The sequence below is a fragment of the Triticum urartu genome, chromosome 5A (assembly GCF_056163025.1).
Source record: "Triticum urartu cultivar PI428250 chromosome 5A, HENAU_Tu73, whole genome shotgun sequence".
NCBI classification, from domain to species: domain Eukaryota; kingdom Viridiplantae; phylum Streptophyta; class Magnoliopsida; order Poales; family Poaceae; genus Triticum; species Triticum urartu.
The window spans coordinates 15,478,790-15,495,553 of NC_141877.1; the positions used below are offsets into that span (position 1 = coordinate 15,478,790).

At 49.3% G+C, this 16,764-nt stretch overlaps 2 protein-coding genes and 1 non-coding gene across 3 annotated transcripts; 1 reads left to right on the forward strand and 2 right to left on the reverse strand.

Moving 5' to 3' along the window:
* Window positions 1-5,586: 5,586 nt before the first annotated feature.
* LOC125506962 (ADP-ribosylation factor-like protein 2) lies at window positions 5,587-9,570 on the forward strand. Its single transcript, XM_048671670.2, has 6 exons — window positions 5,587-5,790; window positions 6,908-6,979; window positions 7,159-7,269; window positions 8,587-8,749; window positions 8,974-9,054; window positions 9,298-9,570. The coding sequence occupies exons 2-6, from the start codon at window positions 6,915-6,917 to the stop codon at window positions 9,433-9,435; spliced, it is 558 nt and encodes a 185-aa protein (XP_048527627.2). The 5' UTR covers window positions 5,587-5,790; window positions 6,908-6,914; the 3' UTR covers window positions 9,436-9,570.
* A 286-nt stretch (window positions 9,571-9,856) lies between these two features.
* On the reverse strand, window positions 9,857-11,018 carry LOC125506963 (glycine-rich RNA-binding protein-like). Its single transcript, XM_048671671.2, has 2 exons — window positions 10,767-11,018; window positions 9,857-10,614 (listed from the first exon to the last, which is right to left on the reverse strand). Exons 1-2 carry the CDS (start codon window positions 10,872-10,874, stop codon window positions 10,207-10,209), a joined length of 516 nt encoding a protein of 171 aa, XP_048527628.1. The 5' UTR covers window positions 10,875-11,018; the 3' UTR covers window positions 9,857-10,206.
* A 3,718-nt stretch (window positions 11,019-14,736) lies between these two features.
* TRNAQ-CUG (transfer RNA glutamine (anticodon CUG)) lies at window positions 14,737-14,808 on the reverse strand. Its single transcript has one exon. It is a non-coding gene; the product is annotated as a tRNA-Gln (tRNA).
* Window positions 14,809-16,764: the final 1,956 nt, after the last annotated feature.

Consider the following 16,764-nt stretch of genomic DNA (forward strand, 5'->3'; position numbering starts at 1 on the left):
AAGAATATTTTTCCTTTCAGAAAGAAGATAAGAACAAGAGGCTCACCACGATGGTGCCGGTGATGAGCTCGGCGCGGGTGATCGACGGCGGTGAAGACGGGGACGGGGCGTGATGGACCGCTAAACCTAGACAAATATTGTGGAAAATGGAGCTTGGAGAGGAGAAAGCTTAAGTAGTGTGGCTCGGGCATTCCATCGAACACCTTGTGTGCATAGGAGGTGAGCTAGAGCACCACCAAGCCCTCTCCCCCTCGGGCAGAAAAAACAAAGCAGTGTTCTCTGCTCTTACGCGAGGGGGTATATATAGGCACCTCATTGGTCCCGGTTGGTGGCATGAACCGGGACTAAAGGGGAGCCTTTGGTCCCGGTTCAAGCCACCAACCGGGACCAATGGTGGTGGGCCAGGAGCGAGGCCCATTGGTCCCGGTTCGTCCCACCAACCGGGACCAAAAGGTCCAGATGAACCGGGACCAATGGCCCACGTGGCCCGGCCGGCCCCTGGGCTCACGAATCGGGACCAATGCCCCCATTGGTCCCGGTTCTGTACTGAACCGGGACTAATGGACTGACCCGGCCAGGACCAAAGCCCTGTTTTCTACTAGTGGTAAACTCTACATCCTGGAATTGCCCTCTTTGGTATTTGATATCTTGTAAGATGGAATGATAATGGCAAGGAACTTCAACTTGTATATTCGACACCACTTCCAAACAATCTGAGGCCACACAAAAAGATTGGACATGCAAATCAGCTGCAAGAGAGAGTGCCTCACTGCAGGCCTGCGCCTCGAGGATGGTTGGATCAAGTCGGCCCTCATGGATGATTACCGAGGCACCTAGGTACTTGCCCCTTTTGTCCCTGCATACCACTACTGAAGCTGCTCTGTCCCTAATCTTGAAAAAAAAACCCGTCGACATTCATTTTAACCTCATGATGCTCGGGTGGTAGCCAATTGGGCGCTGACGAGACCACGTGATCACCTCCTGTTACATGCAGGCCCCTGATATTCACATGCAGGTCCCTGCAGTTTACATGCGGGTCCTTGGGGCGTGATTGTTTGTCCGGTAACATCTCAAGCTCGGCTAGGAACTTCTTGATGAAAATGTGGGTACTCAGTGGGCTCTGGAACTGGTTGTCGTGTATGGCTCGGCGTCTTGCCCACCAGATGGCCCACATTGTAACTAAAACTTGTGCTACGTCCGCCGTAGGTAGAGTGTCAACGAGCCATAACATCCATAACTTAGCATCCTTTTCCCTGTTTGAGATGATTGTTTCAGTGAGGTCCTCATCGGTGAGGGCCCAGACACACCGGGCCATGCGGCAATCAAAGAGAGAATGGCGCCATGTATCAATGGCCGCGTGGCAGATCGAGCATTCCGCCGAGTCAGGCATGCTTCGATGCTTGCGGACCTCTCCTGTAGGGATAGAGCTCTTCGCCAAACGCCAGGTAAATACACGAACTTTCGAGGGAACTGTAGCACCCCAGAGCGTAGACCAGGACCTTCGATCTGAATCCCCACGCGAGTGACCCTCGTTGTTTTCGAGCCAGTCCGTGCGCTGCTGTTTTGTTGCGGACAAGAGCTTGTACGCTGACCTGACAGTGAAAATTCCTTTTCGTTCATAATGCCACGCCCAGAAAATCTTCCCGCACGCGGGAGCTGAGCGGGATATTGCAGATCGCTACCTTGTCCATCGTGTAGAAGTGTGTCTCAAGCAAGTCGATATCCCAAGATGAGGTGATTGGGTTAATGAGTTCTGAAACCATCTGGGGGGGTCGGCATTTTGGGGCACACCGGTCGAAGCTTGAAATCACGCTGTATCCAATTGTCCCCCCAGATATTGGTATCTTCGCCGGAACCAATACGTTTCACTAGCCCGAGCCGTAGAGTGTCTATTCCTTCTATCAGGGAACGCCAGACCTGCGAAGGGTTCCTGCCCAGCTCGGCTTCAAGAATTGACGAAGTAGGATAATAAACCGCTTTAAGAATCCGGGCGCTCAGGGAATTTGGTTCCTGGAGAAGATGCCAAGCTTGCCTTGCGAGCAGGGCTAGGTTGAAGAGCTCGATGTCGCGGAACCCCATCCCACCCATGAATTTCGGCTGCGTCATGATTTCCCATGATACCCAAGTAGTCTTCCTTTCGCCGTTTTTCGATCCCCACCAAAACTTCCTCAAGATGCCATTGATGTGCTGACATAAGCCTCTAGGGAGCTTGAAACACGCCATAGAGTATGTAGGAATTGCTTGAGCCACAGATTTGATGAGCACCTCCTTTCCTCTAATCGAAAGTGCTTTCTCCATCCAGCCTTGCACTTGCTTCCAAATTCTGTCCTTAAGATATTTAAAAGACCCCTCCTTGGCTCTCCCTACATCAGCAGGAAGGCCAAGATACTTTTCGGACAATTTCTCATTTTGGACTTGAAGTATTTGCTTGACCTCTTGCCTCGATGCTTCTGAGCAGCCTTTGCTGAAGAATATGGAGGATTTCTCCTTGTTGATTCGTTGCCCCGAAGCCGCGCAATATTTCTGGAGGAGTGTGTCCACTCTGTTTGCCATCTCAGGGGTAGCATTAAAGAATAAAAGGCTATCATCTGCAAAAAGCAAGTGATTTACCTGTGGTGCACCGGCTGCCACCGTGATGCCATTTACAATCTCATCTAGTCTTGTGGATTTCAGAAGGCAGGAAATTCCTTCGGCGGCTAGTAAAAATAAATATGGGGATATAGGGCAGCCCTGCCCGAGTCCTCTGGGCGGCCGGAACTCCTCTTGCTTGCCTCCGTTAAAGATGACCGAAAAGGAAACCGATGTGACACACCGCATCACTGTTTGTGTAAAGCGTGGACTGATTCCCACTTTGAGCATGACTCGCTCCAAATAATTCCATTCTAGCCTGTCGTAGGCCTTCATCATATCAAGTTTTAAGGCGCAATACCTGTTGCTCTTCAGCTTCCTGGTTTTCATAAAGTGGAGGCATTCGTAGGCTGATATGAAGTTGTCCGTAATAAGACGTCCTGGAACAAAAGCTGATTGTTCTTCGGAGATGATGTGGGGGAGAATAAGCGTGAGCCGATTTGCCAAAGCCTTGGATGCAATATTGTAGATCACATTGCAGAGGCTTATCGGTCGAAATCATGCTAAGTTTTTTGTACTAGCAATCTTGGGAATTAAAACAATGAATGTTTTGTTAATCTCCTCCAGTGAATCCTCTCCATTAAGAACTCTGAGCACCATCGCAGTAACCTCATCACCACACAACTCCCAGTGCCGTTGGAAAAAATGTGCCGGAAAGCCGTCGGGCCCTGGGGCCTTGGTCGGAAACATCTGAAATAAGGTCGTTTGACCTCTGCATTGCTATACTGTGCAGTAAGCGAGGCGTTCATGGAAGCGTCTACCCGTGAGGGTATATGTGACAAGACTTCCTCGATGCCCACCGTATTTTCTGATGTGTACAAGTTGTTGTAGAAGACTGTAGCCATATCCGCCATCTCGTGTTCATTTGTACACATCGAACCGTCAGGACGTTGCAATTCTGCAATGCAGTTTTTGGCCTTACGAGCACTTGCTTTGCGGTGGAAAAATTTGGTGTTACTATCCCCTTCCGCAAGCCATTGGATTCGCGCCCTCTGTCGCCACATAATCTCCTCCCTTAGGCAAAGTTCTACCATACGGGCTTCCACTCTTTCCTCCTCATTCAATGGTCCTGTTCGGTTGGGAAGCGAACGCATCTCCTCAAGCTGCTTCCGTAGGTGGCGCAACTCTGACCGGACTGCACCAAAGGTAGTGCGTCCCCAGCTCTGCAACCTGCCCGCCACCAATTCTAGCTTACCTGACAGTTCCATAACCGTGTTAGCTCTGCCTGTTGAATTCCATGCTTCAGTAAGCACGTCTCCAAAACGGGTGTCCCTCTCCCACATGCATTCATAGCGGAAACGCTTTTGGTTGGCCCATACACTTGTGTCAACTAGGTCAATCTCCAGAAGGATCGGACAGTGGTCAGACTTGGCCGCGGTAAGATGCTCAAGAGAAGCAAACGGGAAAAGGGCAGACCAACAGGGTGAAGCCAAGGCTCGGTCCAACCGAACACGGCAGAAGTGACCCCCGGCGACCTTCTTCTCCCAAGTCCAATCCAATCCTCGGTAGCCCAGATCCGCTAGACCGCATACATCCACGGCTTCTCTGAAAGCATCAATCTGTGAGCTGTCATGCTCATTAGGACCATGTTGTTCTTCCGGCCGCAAGATTTCGTTGAAGTCACCTATGCACATCCACGGGAGGGTGCACTCTCCCCTCAAACGTTTCATAGTATCCCATGTCTTGTAACGTAGACTTCTAGTGGCTTCCCCGTAAAAACAGGTTAGCCTCCATTGCTCTTTCCCTGGTTTCGTGACCCATGCATCGACATGATACTCGGAATAATTCTTTATTGCAACATCCAAAGAGGTTTTCCAAAAGATACAAAGGCCTCCGCTACGGCCCGAGCTGCCAACTCCAAAACTGAAATCATAACCTAAAGAAGTCCGAAGACCTTCAACACGACTCTTTTGCAATTGAGTTTCAACTAAACACAAAATAGAGGGCGAACTAATCTCCACAAGATCGCGGAGCTCTCGAACTGTCGCAGGATCGCCTATCCCACGACAGTTCCAGCATAAGATTTTCATTGGGCCTGGCGGCACCCCAAGTCGGAGCCCGCCAATAATGCCGAGTTGTTTGTGTTCTGCTTCATTGGTGAAGTTGATTTCTTCGCTTTCTTTGCATCTCTGGGAGATACATACTATGGGGGAGGTGGAGGGACAGCCACCTGTTCCGTCTCTGAACTTCCTCCCTTGGTTTGCTGATCTAGGTCTGGTGTGCTGCTGGTTGTGGAAAAATTCAGGTTTCTTCGAGCTTCCGTGGGTCCTCCCTGCTCCTTCCCCTCGGTATTGATCGGTTTCAGGGGGCTGGTAACCTCTTCCTCTTCCTCCTCTGCACCCGAATACAGACCCGCTTCCTGAGATGAACGTTTACGTACTGGAGATGGTTGGCGGGGTGGTGGGGCGCCCCGGCCTGTTCTTCCTCTGCCTCGGCCTCCAAAGCGGCCTCCTCGAAACGCTCGACCGCCGCCCGGCTGCTCCTGGGCTATCTCCCTTCGCTGTGCCAGCATCCAGCTGCCCCATTGCTTGTCTTTCGCCTCCCACACTCCATCTCCACACTCCTCATGATTGTGGCCCATGAAACCACACACTTGGCAGAAGTAGGGTATTTTCTCATATTTGACAGGGAGGAATTTCCTTCCCTCGCCCACCATGTTCAGCGGAGTCACCCTCGTGAGGGGTTTATTCACCAGAATCCTAGCACGGACCCGTACATAATCACCCTCATAGAAGAGCCTAGGTGAAAGCTGTGTCTCCTTGACCCGGCTGATCCGGCGAGCTAGCTGGTCAACCACCTCAATCTTGCGGTAAAGTTCTGGGATGGTTCAACTGATTGAATGCTGAATGGGCTACCCACCCTATCATAAACAAATGGGCCTTCTTACATCTGGGAAAGAAAAGAAATGTCACTGGGCCAAGTAAAAGCGCCGTCGGCCCACAGCCCGTCCCACGGCCATCGTCCCCATTCGCACGCCGCACCTCTTCACCGCAGTCCTCAGTCTCTCCTCAGATTCAGAAGCAGCGGCATCTCCATCGCCGTCGCCGCAGCCGCCGCGCCTCCACGGAGCTCTGCCCTCGCCTCCGCCTGTCCCCGTGCACGCCCACGAGCCCCTGCCCTGCCCTGCGCCTCCCGCCCCCGGGCCCGGTCCTTCCTAGGTAGGTAAGCACGCACGCACCCTGCATCTCCGACGGTCGAAGGCTCATTATGCTTTATTATGTGCGCGGGTGCCCTTCTGCTAGATCCATTTCAATGTCCGCTATAATTGTTGATAGCATGATCGGAGGAAACCAATTTTCAGCTGTCCATTGTCTGCTATATGCTGCTCGGTTCAGGGCAGGCTCGTGTGTTATAATCGTTAGTGTCTGAGGCAGTGGCGCAGCAATATATCCATGTCCACATTTTAGATGTATACTTGGTCAAAGTAGAGGCAGTGTCATATCGGTATATATATGCAACTACAGACCCATTTCAGTGTCCGCTATGATTGTTTGTGCCATGCCACGATCTTGGTCTTCGCATGATCGGAGGAAACCAATTTTCAGCTGTCCATTGTTTGCTATATATGCTGCTCGGTTGAGGGCGGGCTCGTGTGTTACAATCGTTAGTGTCTGAGGCAGTGGCGCAGCAATATATCCATGTCCACATTTTAGATGTATACTTGGTGAAAGTAGAGGCAGTGTCATAGCCGTATATGCATGTGCGGATCTTAGATTTATTATAGTTGGTCAAAGTAGAGGCAGTGCCAAGAGTTGTTTTCTTAGTGCACCCCTGAATTTCGTAGTTGCATGCCGCTTCGCAGAGACGTGCCGTGCTTTTTCGTCTACCGACAGCTCATGTCTTCTGAGATTAGACTTTGCTTTGAATTTACAGGAGAAATACAAACCATGTCTGAATCTTCACTGGTTGTAAATATTATTGTTCCAAAATATCGGCCAGTTAATCGGCATCTCGGTCAGTTAATCGCTACTCGGTTGGTCACTGAATAGCCTATTAATTGATTTACTGGCCGATTGACTCAAAAATTCACCGATTTATCCCTACCTCTGCACCCGACCGATATGGTACCAGTTACCAATATCCTGAAATTGAAATATTATGACCCTGCATTACATCACTGGCTCCTAACGCATTTTGTTTTTCTGTCTGATCCTGTTGTAAACATTGGGGGTTCATAGCAGCCTGCCTGAGTGTCTCAACTGAATTAGAATTTCACAAGTCTTTGTACCTGTTTCCCCTCTCCTCATCTTACTTTATACTGATTCTTCTGCTGGGCCAGCTCCAGAATGGGTCTCCTCAGCATCATCAGAAAAATCAAGCGCAAGGAAAAGGAGATGCGGATTCTCATGGTGTAAGCGTCCTGCTCCATTCCTTTTCCGCCTTCTTATTTTACCCCAGATTCCTCCTATCCAAACAGACTATTATTCTTGGTTCTTTGGTTGATATGTATGCTTCTTGACTTTCAAGGCTTGTGCCATTCAGTTCTTTGTTCTTCTTGATTGATTTATTCCACCGATGTCAAATTTTCAGTGGCCTGGACAACTCGGGTAAGACGACAATTGTGCTCAAGATAAATGGGGAGGACACCAGTGTCATCAGCCCTACTCTTGGCTTTAATATCAAAACCATCCAGTACCAAAAGTATGTACTATAGTCATTTTTCATTTATCAAGTTAATTATGCCAGAAATCGAAAGGTTGTACCAGCTGATGTTATACTTGATCATTCCAACTCTGTATCATGTTTAGCAAAATGCCAGTTGTATTAACCTAAAGGTGTTCTGGAAAATTCCATTGTAATTTTAGGTTGATCATTCCAATTTTAAGGTATATCTACAGAATGGCACCTGTATTAACTAAGGGCGTTCTAAGAGATTTCATTGTAAGTTTAGCACATCCATAACTAATTAACTATGCATGTGCCACTAGATAGTACTGCTTGCTATGCTAGATCATGTCTCCTGACTGTTGCAAGTATGCCATAGATTCTGTTAAGTCAAGGGCACCCTAGTCTTTGTAGTTGCATAAGATAATTGGAGGAGCAATCTTGTAATCTGAGCTTGTTGTTTGGAAGTTTAGTGATTACTCAATACAATTTCAACAGCTTTAGATAATCTGATACAAATTACTGCTTGGTGGAGAAAATTGTTGTGTAGTCCTTCAGCTAAAATTGACCGAAGGTGGTCCAGTAGTATTCGAGCTGTGCAGCTAGGTTCTTGGGGAACAGCTAAGAGAGGGAGACGTCCATAGATATGTTTGGGAATGTTGTGAGTCATATTGGTCCACAACCACAATCATCAAAGTGTACTTTGGCGTCAATGTTTTTATGTTGGAAGAGCAGAGGACACTATTAAAATTCAACACTGATGCAGCACAATTTTAATGACTTTTAGTGATCTGGTCAGAAAATTGACAGTTTTAGAGACAGAGTAGGACAACTGTGACACCAAATGGCACAATCAGATGATATGATGGTCCATTTGAGATTTTTTTAGGTCCAAGTTAGTCAACATCTGTTGTTTTTCAGCCAACTATGAAGCAAGTTGTGCCTAGATAGGTGGTTGTACTTTTAGTGTTCAAAGTAGGCAATGCAATTGATGATCTGCTTTAATCTGAGAAACTAGTAAATCATATTGGTGAAAATACAACATATTTTGGCCCAAATTTCAGTTAGCGTCTGTTGTTTTTCAGCCTACTATGAAGCAAGTTGCGCCTACATAGGTAGTTATACTTTTAGCATTCAAAGTAGGCAATGCAAATTCTAATCCACATTAATCTGAGAAACTAGTAAATCACATCGGTGAAAATACTACATATTTTGGCTAAAAAATTACAGCTGCTTGATCCTTGATGCCCATCACTCAGGAATCATGGTGTTCAAAAACTCAAAATGCATTTAGTAGTAATAGGGAACAGCAGAACAAATTGCCGACAATTGATAATGTTGTGATTGTGGCAGGTACTCGCTGAACATATGGGATGTTGGGGGGCAGAAGACCATCCGTTCATACTGGAGGAACTACTTCGAGCAGACTGACGGTCTCGTTTGGGTGGTCGATAGTTCCGATGTTCGAAGGCTCGATGATTGCCGTGCGGAGCTCCATAATCTTCTGAAAGAAGAGGTAAACCGCCTAGTGAATACCACTGATCATCCACTTTAGCGTAATTCGTCTTGGTTTTTTTTTTTGCTTTGAATAACTTCACTGAAAACTAGCAAAAGATAATGTTTGCTGTTTAGCATCAGGAAACTCTTGGGACTACAAATTCGGTTACCTAGCATGTTTGTGCTTAATTTATGTGCTATCTTGTTCAACTATTGGAGTGATCCTTCAAATTTCTGTTGCAGAGACTAGCTGGATCATCGTTGTTAGTTTTCGCAAATAAGCAAGACATTCAGGGCGCTTTGAAGCCTGACGAAATCGCCAAGGTAAAACACACTAGTCAAGCAGTATGTATATGGACCCCCATATATTGGTCTATCTTCGTACCTGGAGCCACATGATCATCTTGTGATCTTTGCTTTAAGGACAGTCAAAACGGAAAATAATCCTAGCATATACATACAAGTTTGTGGTCTTTGCTTCATGATGATTTTAAAAAAAAATCTAATAATTGGCATGTTTAGTGTTCTTCGAGTTCGATGGTAACCGGGTGGAGTTTTTGGATCCAGGTTCTGAATCTTGAAGTGATGAACAAGGACCGGCACTGGAAGATCGTCGGCTGCAGCGCCTACACCGGCGACGGCCTGCTCCGGGGCTTTGACTGGCTGGTCCAGGACATCGCCTCCCGCATCTATGTCCTCGACTGAAACAACAACCAAACACTGGACAGCCATATGCACCACTGTTATGGGCATGCTGCTGCTTTTGCTTTGGCTATCTCATGTAATACTCATGTTTGAACCAAACCATAGATGAGATGACACTTTTGTTATGCACCCTCATTGTGCTCTGTGTACTGCAATCGCGCCAGTTATGATAGATGTATTACAGCGTTGGTGCCAGCAAGTTTTGCATCTTATGCACAGAAGATTAGAATTAAGCAACCAGGAGGGAGAGGATATTTTGCGTTTCGTCTGAATGAGATTGGAATGTCATCAGCTGAATTGGCAAGTTTTTGCACACTTGCTTAAGAAAAAGACAGATGGATGCTTGCACACTTGCTTGAAGAATGGATGCTTCAGAACGAAAGAGAAAAAAGAATAAAAGCAATCGGTACACATAGGAGGATATTTCGCAGCTATCACTTGAATTTTCTTCATCCATTTAAACTGAGTTCAAACATAGGTTTCCAACATCACATCCCAATCCATGACAGAAGGGATTGCTGCATCACCGACGAACACGACCGACCGACCGACTGAAAGATAACACATGTTGTTTCTTCCTCGCGTAACCAGCTCTAATTAACCCCGGACAGAGCGACACTCGAGCTCGCGATCAAAAACACCACAGGACCGAACGACACACACGACTCAAGACTGACTGACACAGGAACACGACGACGACGACACTGAAGATAACTTGCTGACGAAGACGACGAGATGGTAGATAGATCGATAACTGGAGGGCCCCGCCGCTCAGTTCCTCCACTGGCCGCCGGAGTCGCCGCCGCGCTGGCCGCCGTAGCCGCCACCGCCGCCGCCGTAGCCACCGCCGCCGTAGCCGCCGCCACCGCGCTGGCCGCCGTAGCCACCACCGCCCTGGCCGTAGCCGCCACCGCCGCCCTGGCCGTAGCCGCCGCCGCCCTGGCCGCCGTAACCACCGCCGCCGCCGCCGTAGCCTCCGCCACCGCCGCGCTGGCCGCCGTAGCCGCCGCCGCCGCCCCCACCGCCGGAGCGGCGGGACTGGGCCTCGTTGACGGTGATGTTGCGCCCGTCGAGCTCCTTGCCGTTCATCTCCTCGATGGCCTGGCGCATCGACTCCTCGCTGCCGAACGTGACGAAGCCGAACCCACGGGACCTCCCCGTCTCGCGGTCGTTGATGATCTGCACGCACGCACAAAACACAAACACCACACCAGATCCGGTCAGATCCGCCACACAAAAACCCCAGATCGGGCCAGATCTACACCCCACGACGCGAAATTCGAACGGATCGGGACAGATCGGAGGCAGGGGTTGGTTGGTCGGTTGGTTACCTTGGCGTCGAGGATCTCGCCGTACTGGCTGAAGGCCTGCTGGAGGTTGTTGTCGTCGGTGGCCCAGGCGAGGCCGCCCACGAAGCAGCGGTACTCCGTCTCCGCCATGGATCTCCCTTCCTCTCTACCGAAACCCTAGACTAGGCTAGCTACTCGGCCTCTCTCTCGAACCGAACCCGAACCGAACCAGAACCCGAACCGGAAGGGGAGGAGAAGCCAACCCCGAGAGCGATGAGGAGGACGCTGCCCCGCCGGGGGCACGCATTTATAGCGGTGGGTGGCCGCCCGGATCGCATCGGGGGCGCGCCCGCGCGTGCGACGGGGCCCACGCGTCAGCGGGCGGGTGAGGATGCGGGTCTCGGGGTTTGGAATATGCGGGGCCGGCCAAGTGGGAGTGGGTGGCCGCGAGATATTTCCCTCCCCCGCTACGCGCACGCCTCGAGTCTTCCTTTCCAAGACAACGAATGGAAAAAACTGGATTTGCTTTCCCCTGTAACTAACCCTAAGGACAATGCATTAATTCCCCCAATCTTTCTATTACTCCCCAAAATTCTTGTCTTATATTTCTCTAAATACGAATGTATCAAGCCATGTTTTTACTATTAGATACATCTATATCTAAACGAATCTAAGACAAGAATTTTAGGACGGAGGGAGTAGTATACTATACATGGCCGTGGGAAACCCGACCCAGCCCGGTCTTGCACGCGGGTCGAGCCTAGGCTTGAAATCTGAGCCCGGATGTCGGGCGGGGCTTTGCATTTTTGCGTTTTAGGCCTGAGGCTCGACGGGCTTTTCCTCTGATGGGTCGGGCCTGGGCCTAAAATCTAGGGCTAATGGCTGGGCCGGGTCTATGTTTTTTTGCTACGGGCTTTAGTAGGCCTGGCTCGAAGCCTGGTCCGGCCCGACTTATGGCCATGTATGGTGGGTACAAATAACTGGTGTCCTTTTACGTTGCAAAGCTGATTTTTTTAAATAAAAAAACTTGCAGTCCGCCAATCCATCGGTTCCGATCTTGGGTACCTTCTTGTAATCCAGCTCATGGAAGCGTGCAGCGTCTGCCTTGCTCTAGCCGGAGCCGCCGCGCAACACCAATGAAAATTGTTGTTTTGCTTCCTCGGTGGCGTGGATGTGAAATGTTTAGCGCAAAAAAAGAGTAGTCAATGCGGTGATTCAAAACGTTTGTGGATAGATGCTCACTATACATGCCTCGTGCGATAACGCGTTTAGAACGTCGTTTTCTCCTCAATTGCTTGCCTCACATCCATCGGCTTCGTGTTTGCGAAGATGGATGCTAGCTCTGTGATGCCGCCAAAATTGCAGCGCCAGGCCTTGTGTGCGTCATGTTTCTTCTGTTTACTTCCTCTCCTACGGTCACCCTCCTCTCCTACGTTCCTATCCATCCGTGAGATGTCAGTCTTGGAGGACTGCAAGTCCGTAGTAACAATGGTCTAGGCCAACTCCAGCGATTCCCAAGTCGTCCCAGTCGGGATCCCTTCCTCAGTTGCCTCACATCCATCAGCTTCGTGTTTGCGAAGATGGATGCTAGCTTTGTGATGCCACCAAAATTGCACCGCCAAGCCTTCTGTGCGTCAGGTTTCTTCTGTTTACTTCAACCAAATCGTGTGGTGAGTGTGGCAGAGCACATAACCTAGCGGGGCCTAATCTAGCCATGAGCCATTAGGCAGATGTTACTGATACAATGTGTCCCAAATACTTTAAACAACATTCTTTGCATTTTCCATTCCTTAGACCCCGTCGCTTGAGGCACGGACCGTGGCAGCCGCATTCCATCCGGTGCAAGAAAAATCCATGGGCCCTCTTTGACTCACATGATTCTAAAAATGCGGTAGTAGAAAAAACATATGATTGAAATGCCATGCTCATCTCAACCCACATGATTTTGGGCTGTTTGATTGCATCATAGAAAAAAAACAAATAATTTTTTCGGAGCGGTTTGGGTGGATGGTTTATAAATCCTATGCGAAGTAGTACAGAGAATTCCAAAGAAAAAACTCCTATAGGATTCAATCACGTGAATCAAACAATCAACATAAGAATATTTATAAGGACTAATCCTTCAAAGTTTCTATGAAAATTTGTTTGTATCAAGGGAAAAGATTCTAATCATCCGACGGATCCAATGCCAAACGTCTGCCGTCTCTCCTATGCGCCACGTGCCCACGTGAGCCTGCACCACCGCTCTAATTTTTCCTTCTTATCTCTAACAAACAGATCCCATCCACATCTTTCTTTCCCAACCTCTTCTTCCACCTCCACTGCATCAAACCAAACGTTGTTGCTCCGCCACCCGCGCTCGTCCTCTTCTCCTCCCTCCTCCTTTCCATCTTTCCTCTGTGAGGCACGCCACTGCCGGAGCACCGTGTCACCATCCTGGAGGAGCACTGGTGTGGATAGGCATGGCTGCCGCTTCCTCAAGGTCAGCTACAAACGTCGGTACCGCATGCAGCAGCAGCAGTTCCTGTAACAATGGTGTTATTGTAATGGTGGCTGGGACGAGGTGAAGTTTTCTGCATCATGTTCTTTGTTGGGTAAAATTGCAACAAGGGGTTTGTTGCAGGAATACAGAGAAGAGGTAAGAGATGCTGCTGCAAATTTTGCAACAATGGTCTTTTGGAAGAATACAAAGAAGAGGTTGTAGATATTGCAAATTTTGCAACTAAGATCTTGTTGCAGGAATTAGGTTCGCAACAAGAGTCTTGTTGCAGGAAAAAGGAGAATAAATTTTGCATCTGGGGTCTTGTTGCACTTGTTGCAGGAATTAAGTTCGCAACAAGAGTCTTGTTGCAGGAAAAAGGAGAATAAATTTTGTAACTGGGTTGTGTTGCAGGAATTAGGTTCGCAACACGAGTCTTGTTGCAGGAAGTAATGGGCGGAGCTGTGTCTGGACAGCGGCGTACAGGGGATTATGTTTTTGAAACAGAACGCCTGTTGCAGGAAGTAACGACCTGGTCAATTGCAGGTGATGGTTGCATCCGACGGCTGTCAAGTGTCTAATCAAATGGCTCTTTGGATGACGGATGTTTCTAACACATCCGTCGGCGGATGCGTTGGGGCGCCCTTGTATCAAAGGAGCCCAGAATCACAACCATAAGAAATCACAATACGTAAATTGTTCATTATCATATATTTTTTTTGAAACCGGCCACCTGCACGAATCGAAGAGTCACGCACCACGGAACCAGCTTGAGGCCAGGTCGGGCAGCGAAAGTCGGGGGACTCGGAGCGAAGCAACCGGGCGGGGCGCCGATCCCTAGGCGCAGAGCACCGTGCCCCACGTGACGTGGCCCGGGGCACAGGCTGCCCCCGCACGCCCTCTCTCCGCGCCCCTATCGTATCGCGGAGGCCTGGAAGAAAACAATAATATCTCGGCGCGGGAAATGACGGCCATGCCCCTGAGGCCCTCCCCGTGAAAGTGAAAACTCCGTCCAGTCCCGTCCGTCCGTCCAGCCGGAGCGGAACGGAAACCGGCACGCACGTCGGCGTCGTGGCCTCGTGGGTGGGTTGCTTAATCGGTCTCCTCCTGGCGATGGGACGGGATTTGGTTAACTAATCAGCGGCGGGCAGGGCCTGCCTACCTGCGGCCGCGGGCAGGGGAGTGTGGGCGGATGGATTGGATTAGGCCGGTGAGGTGTCACTCGACGTCGCTGTCGCGTGATGGGACGGAACGGAACGGAACGGGCGGGTGCTTGCTTGATGATTGATCAAAACGGGACAGCGAGCGATGGATCCATGGGCGTGTGGACCGGGTCATGTCAAGGGTGATCGAATCTCGTTCCAGCAGCTGCAGGTTAAACAAACGATTATACGGCCCAAAAGCTAAGCACACAAATGGTGATGATTCTTTGGAGGAAGGGCGAGGAAAAGGAAAATGCGAAGCGATAATTTAGAGGCAGTAAGAGGAATGGGAATAAGAAGCAAAAATGTTGAGAAAATGGCCAAAAAAATGAGGTCCCACCGAGACTTGAACTCGGGTTACTGGATTCAGAGTCCAATGTCCTAACCACTAGACCATGGGACCATTTGATGCACAGGGTTGAGATGTTGATTTACTTATTGTGTTGTCCAGCCCCATTGACTGATTCCAAATGCATAACCCAGCGCCATCGATCCAATTAGCTAACTGTTGGTCAAGACAGGAATGTCTAAACTCACTTGTCTGATTCAAAAAAGCTCTGCTGATTTTGTCACGCAGCAAACAATATCGTGGTGTGAACAAGGATGCAAATTGTATACTGAGATTATTCATCGGCAGATTAATGTGTGAACCAGTTAGTTAGCAATCAGCACAAAGAGGCGATTCAAGTTTGAATCATTATGGATTAGAGCAGAAGGATTCATGGGCGTGGTTAAGTTGGCATGGAGCTCAACGCCTGCAATCTCGAATGACTACCTTACGCCGCAAAACAAGTTGAGAGCAACTGCGGTGAGCCTCCAAAGGTGGAGCGATCGTTGGATCGGCGATGTAAACCTGCAGATTGCCATCGCACTTGAAGTCATTAAACAACTTGAATACTTGATACCGCTATGGAGGGTAGAGCTTTGTCGGATTCTGAGAGGGAGCTGCGGAAATGCTTAAAGAAGAAGCTCCTTGAGTTGAGCTCTCTGGAGAGGACGATTGCTAGGCAGAGGTCAAGACTACTGCAGTTGCGTGAGGGTGATGGAAACACCAAGCTATTCCACCAGCAGGCCAGCCACAGGCAAAGGAAGAACATCATACGTACAGTTAAGCACAATGGAAATATATATATGTTGGGCAGGACGAGGTTGCGTCAGCAGTGGACGCTTACTTTGGCGCGGCTTTTGGTGCCTCGGATACTCGGAACCATACGCTTAACTTGGATGTGTTGGGTCTGCTACATCTAGACCTATCGCACCTTGAGCTGAAGTGGAGAAGGTGATCAAGAGCATGCCCCTGGATAAAGCTCCGGGACCGGACGGGTTTATCGGAAGGTTCTACGCAATATGTTGGAGCATCACTAAGGAGGATTTTATGAGGGCGATGGACTGTTTTTACAATGGGGATATGAGAGGTTTGGCCACAATCAATAAGTCTCTCGTCTCGCTCTTGCCCAAGAAGGAGGGAGCCTTGGAGGTGCGTGATTTCAGGCCCATAAACCTTGTCCATGGGGCCATCAAGATCTTTGAGAAAGTGCTAGCATGTCGGTTGGTGGGTGATCTACCCAAGCTGGTTGGAAATCATCAGAGTGCATTTGTAAAGGGCAGATCGCTGCATGATAATTTTATGCTTGTGTAGAGTATGGCAAGACGACTGCATGCCTTGAGGAACTCAACTGTCCTGTTGAAGTTCGACATATCAAAAGCTTTTGACTCCGTACAATGGCCCTTTCTAATAGAGGTTTTGCATCAGTCGGGCTTCGGGCCAAGGTGGAGAGCTTGGATATGTGGGATCCTTGCAACATCTACCACCATGGTCATGGTGAATGGCGATCCGGGTGACACGATTTGCAATTGCAAAGGGCTGCGGCAGGGAGACCCCATCTCCCCTATGCTTTTCATTCTCACTATGGAGCCCCTACAGAGGATGTTTGAGGTGGTCGCGAGTAGACGCGTGCTGGCACCTCTGGCGCGTGAGGGCATGAGAAAGCGTCTATCCATCTTTGCGGATGATGCCGTACTCTTTGTCAAGCCTAATCTAGTGGACCTTGAGGCTTGCAAGTGCATATTGGAGCTGTTTGGTGAGGCGGCTGGACTGAGAATCAACATGAGCAAATCCATAGCTCTACCTATCAGGTGTTCAGAGGAGGAGATAACTACGACATGCAACGCGCTTCAGTGCCCCTTGGGATCGTTCCCAATAAAATACCTTGGGCTGCCACTGTCATTAAGGAAGCAATCAACATCACAGCTATAGTACTTGGTTGATCATATGGCCAATAGATTGCCAAGGTGGAAGGCAGCACTCACGCCGAAGAGTGGCCAACTAACCCTGGTGCAGTCAGTGCTATGCGCTTTG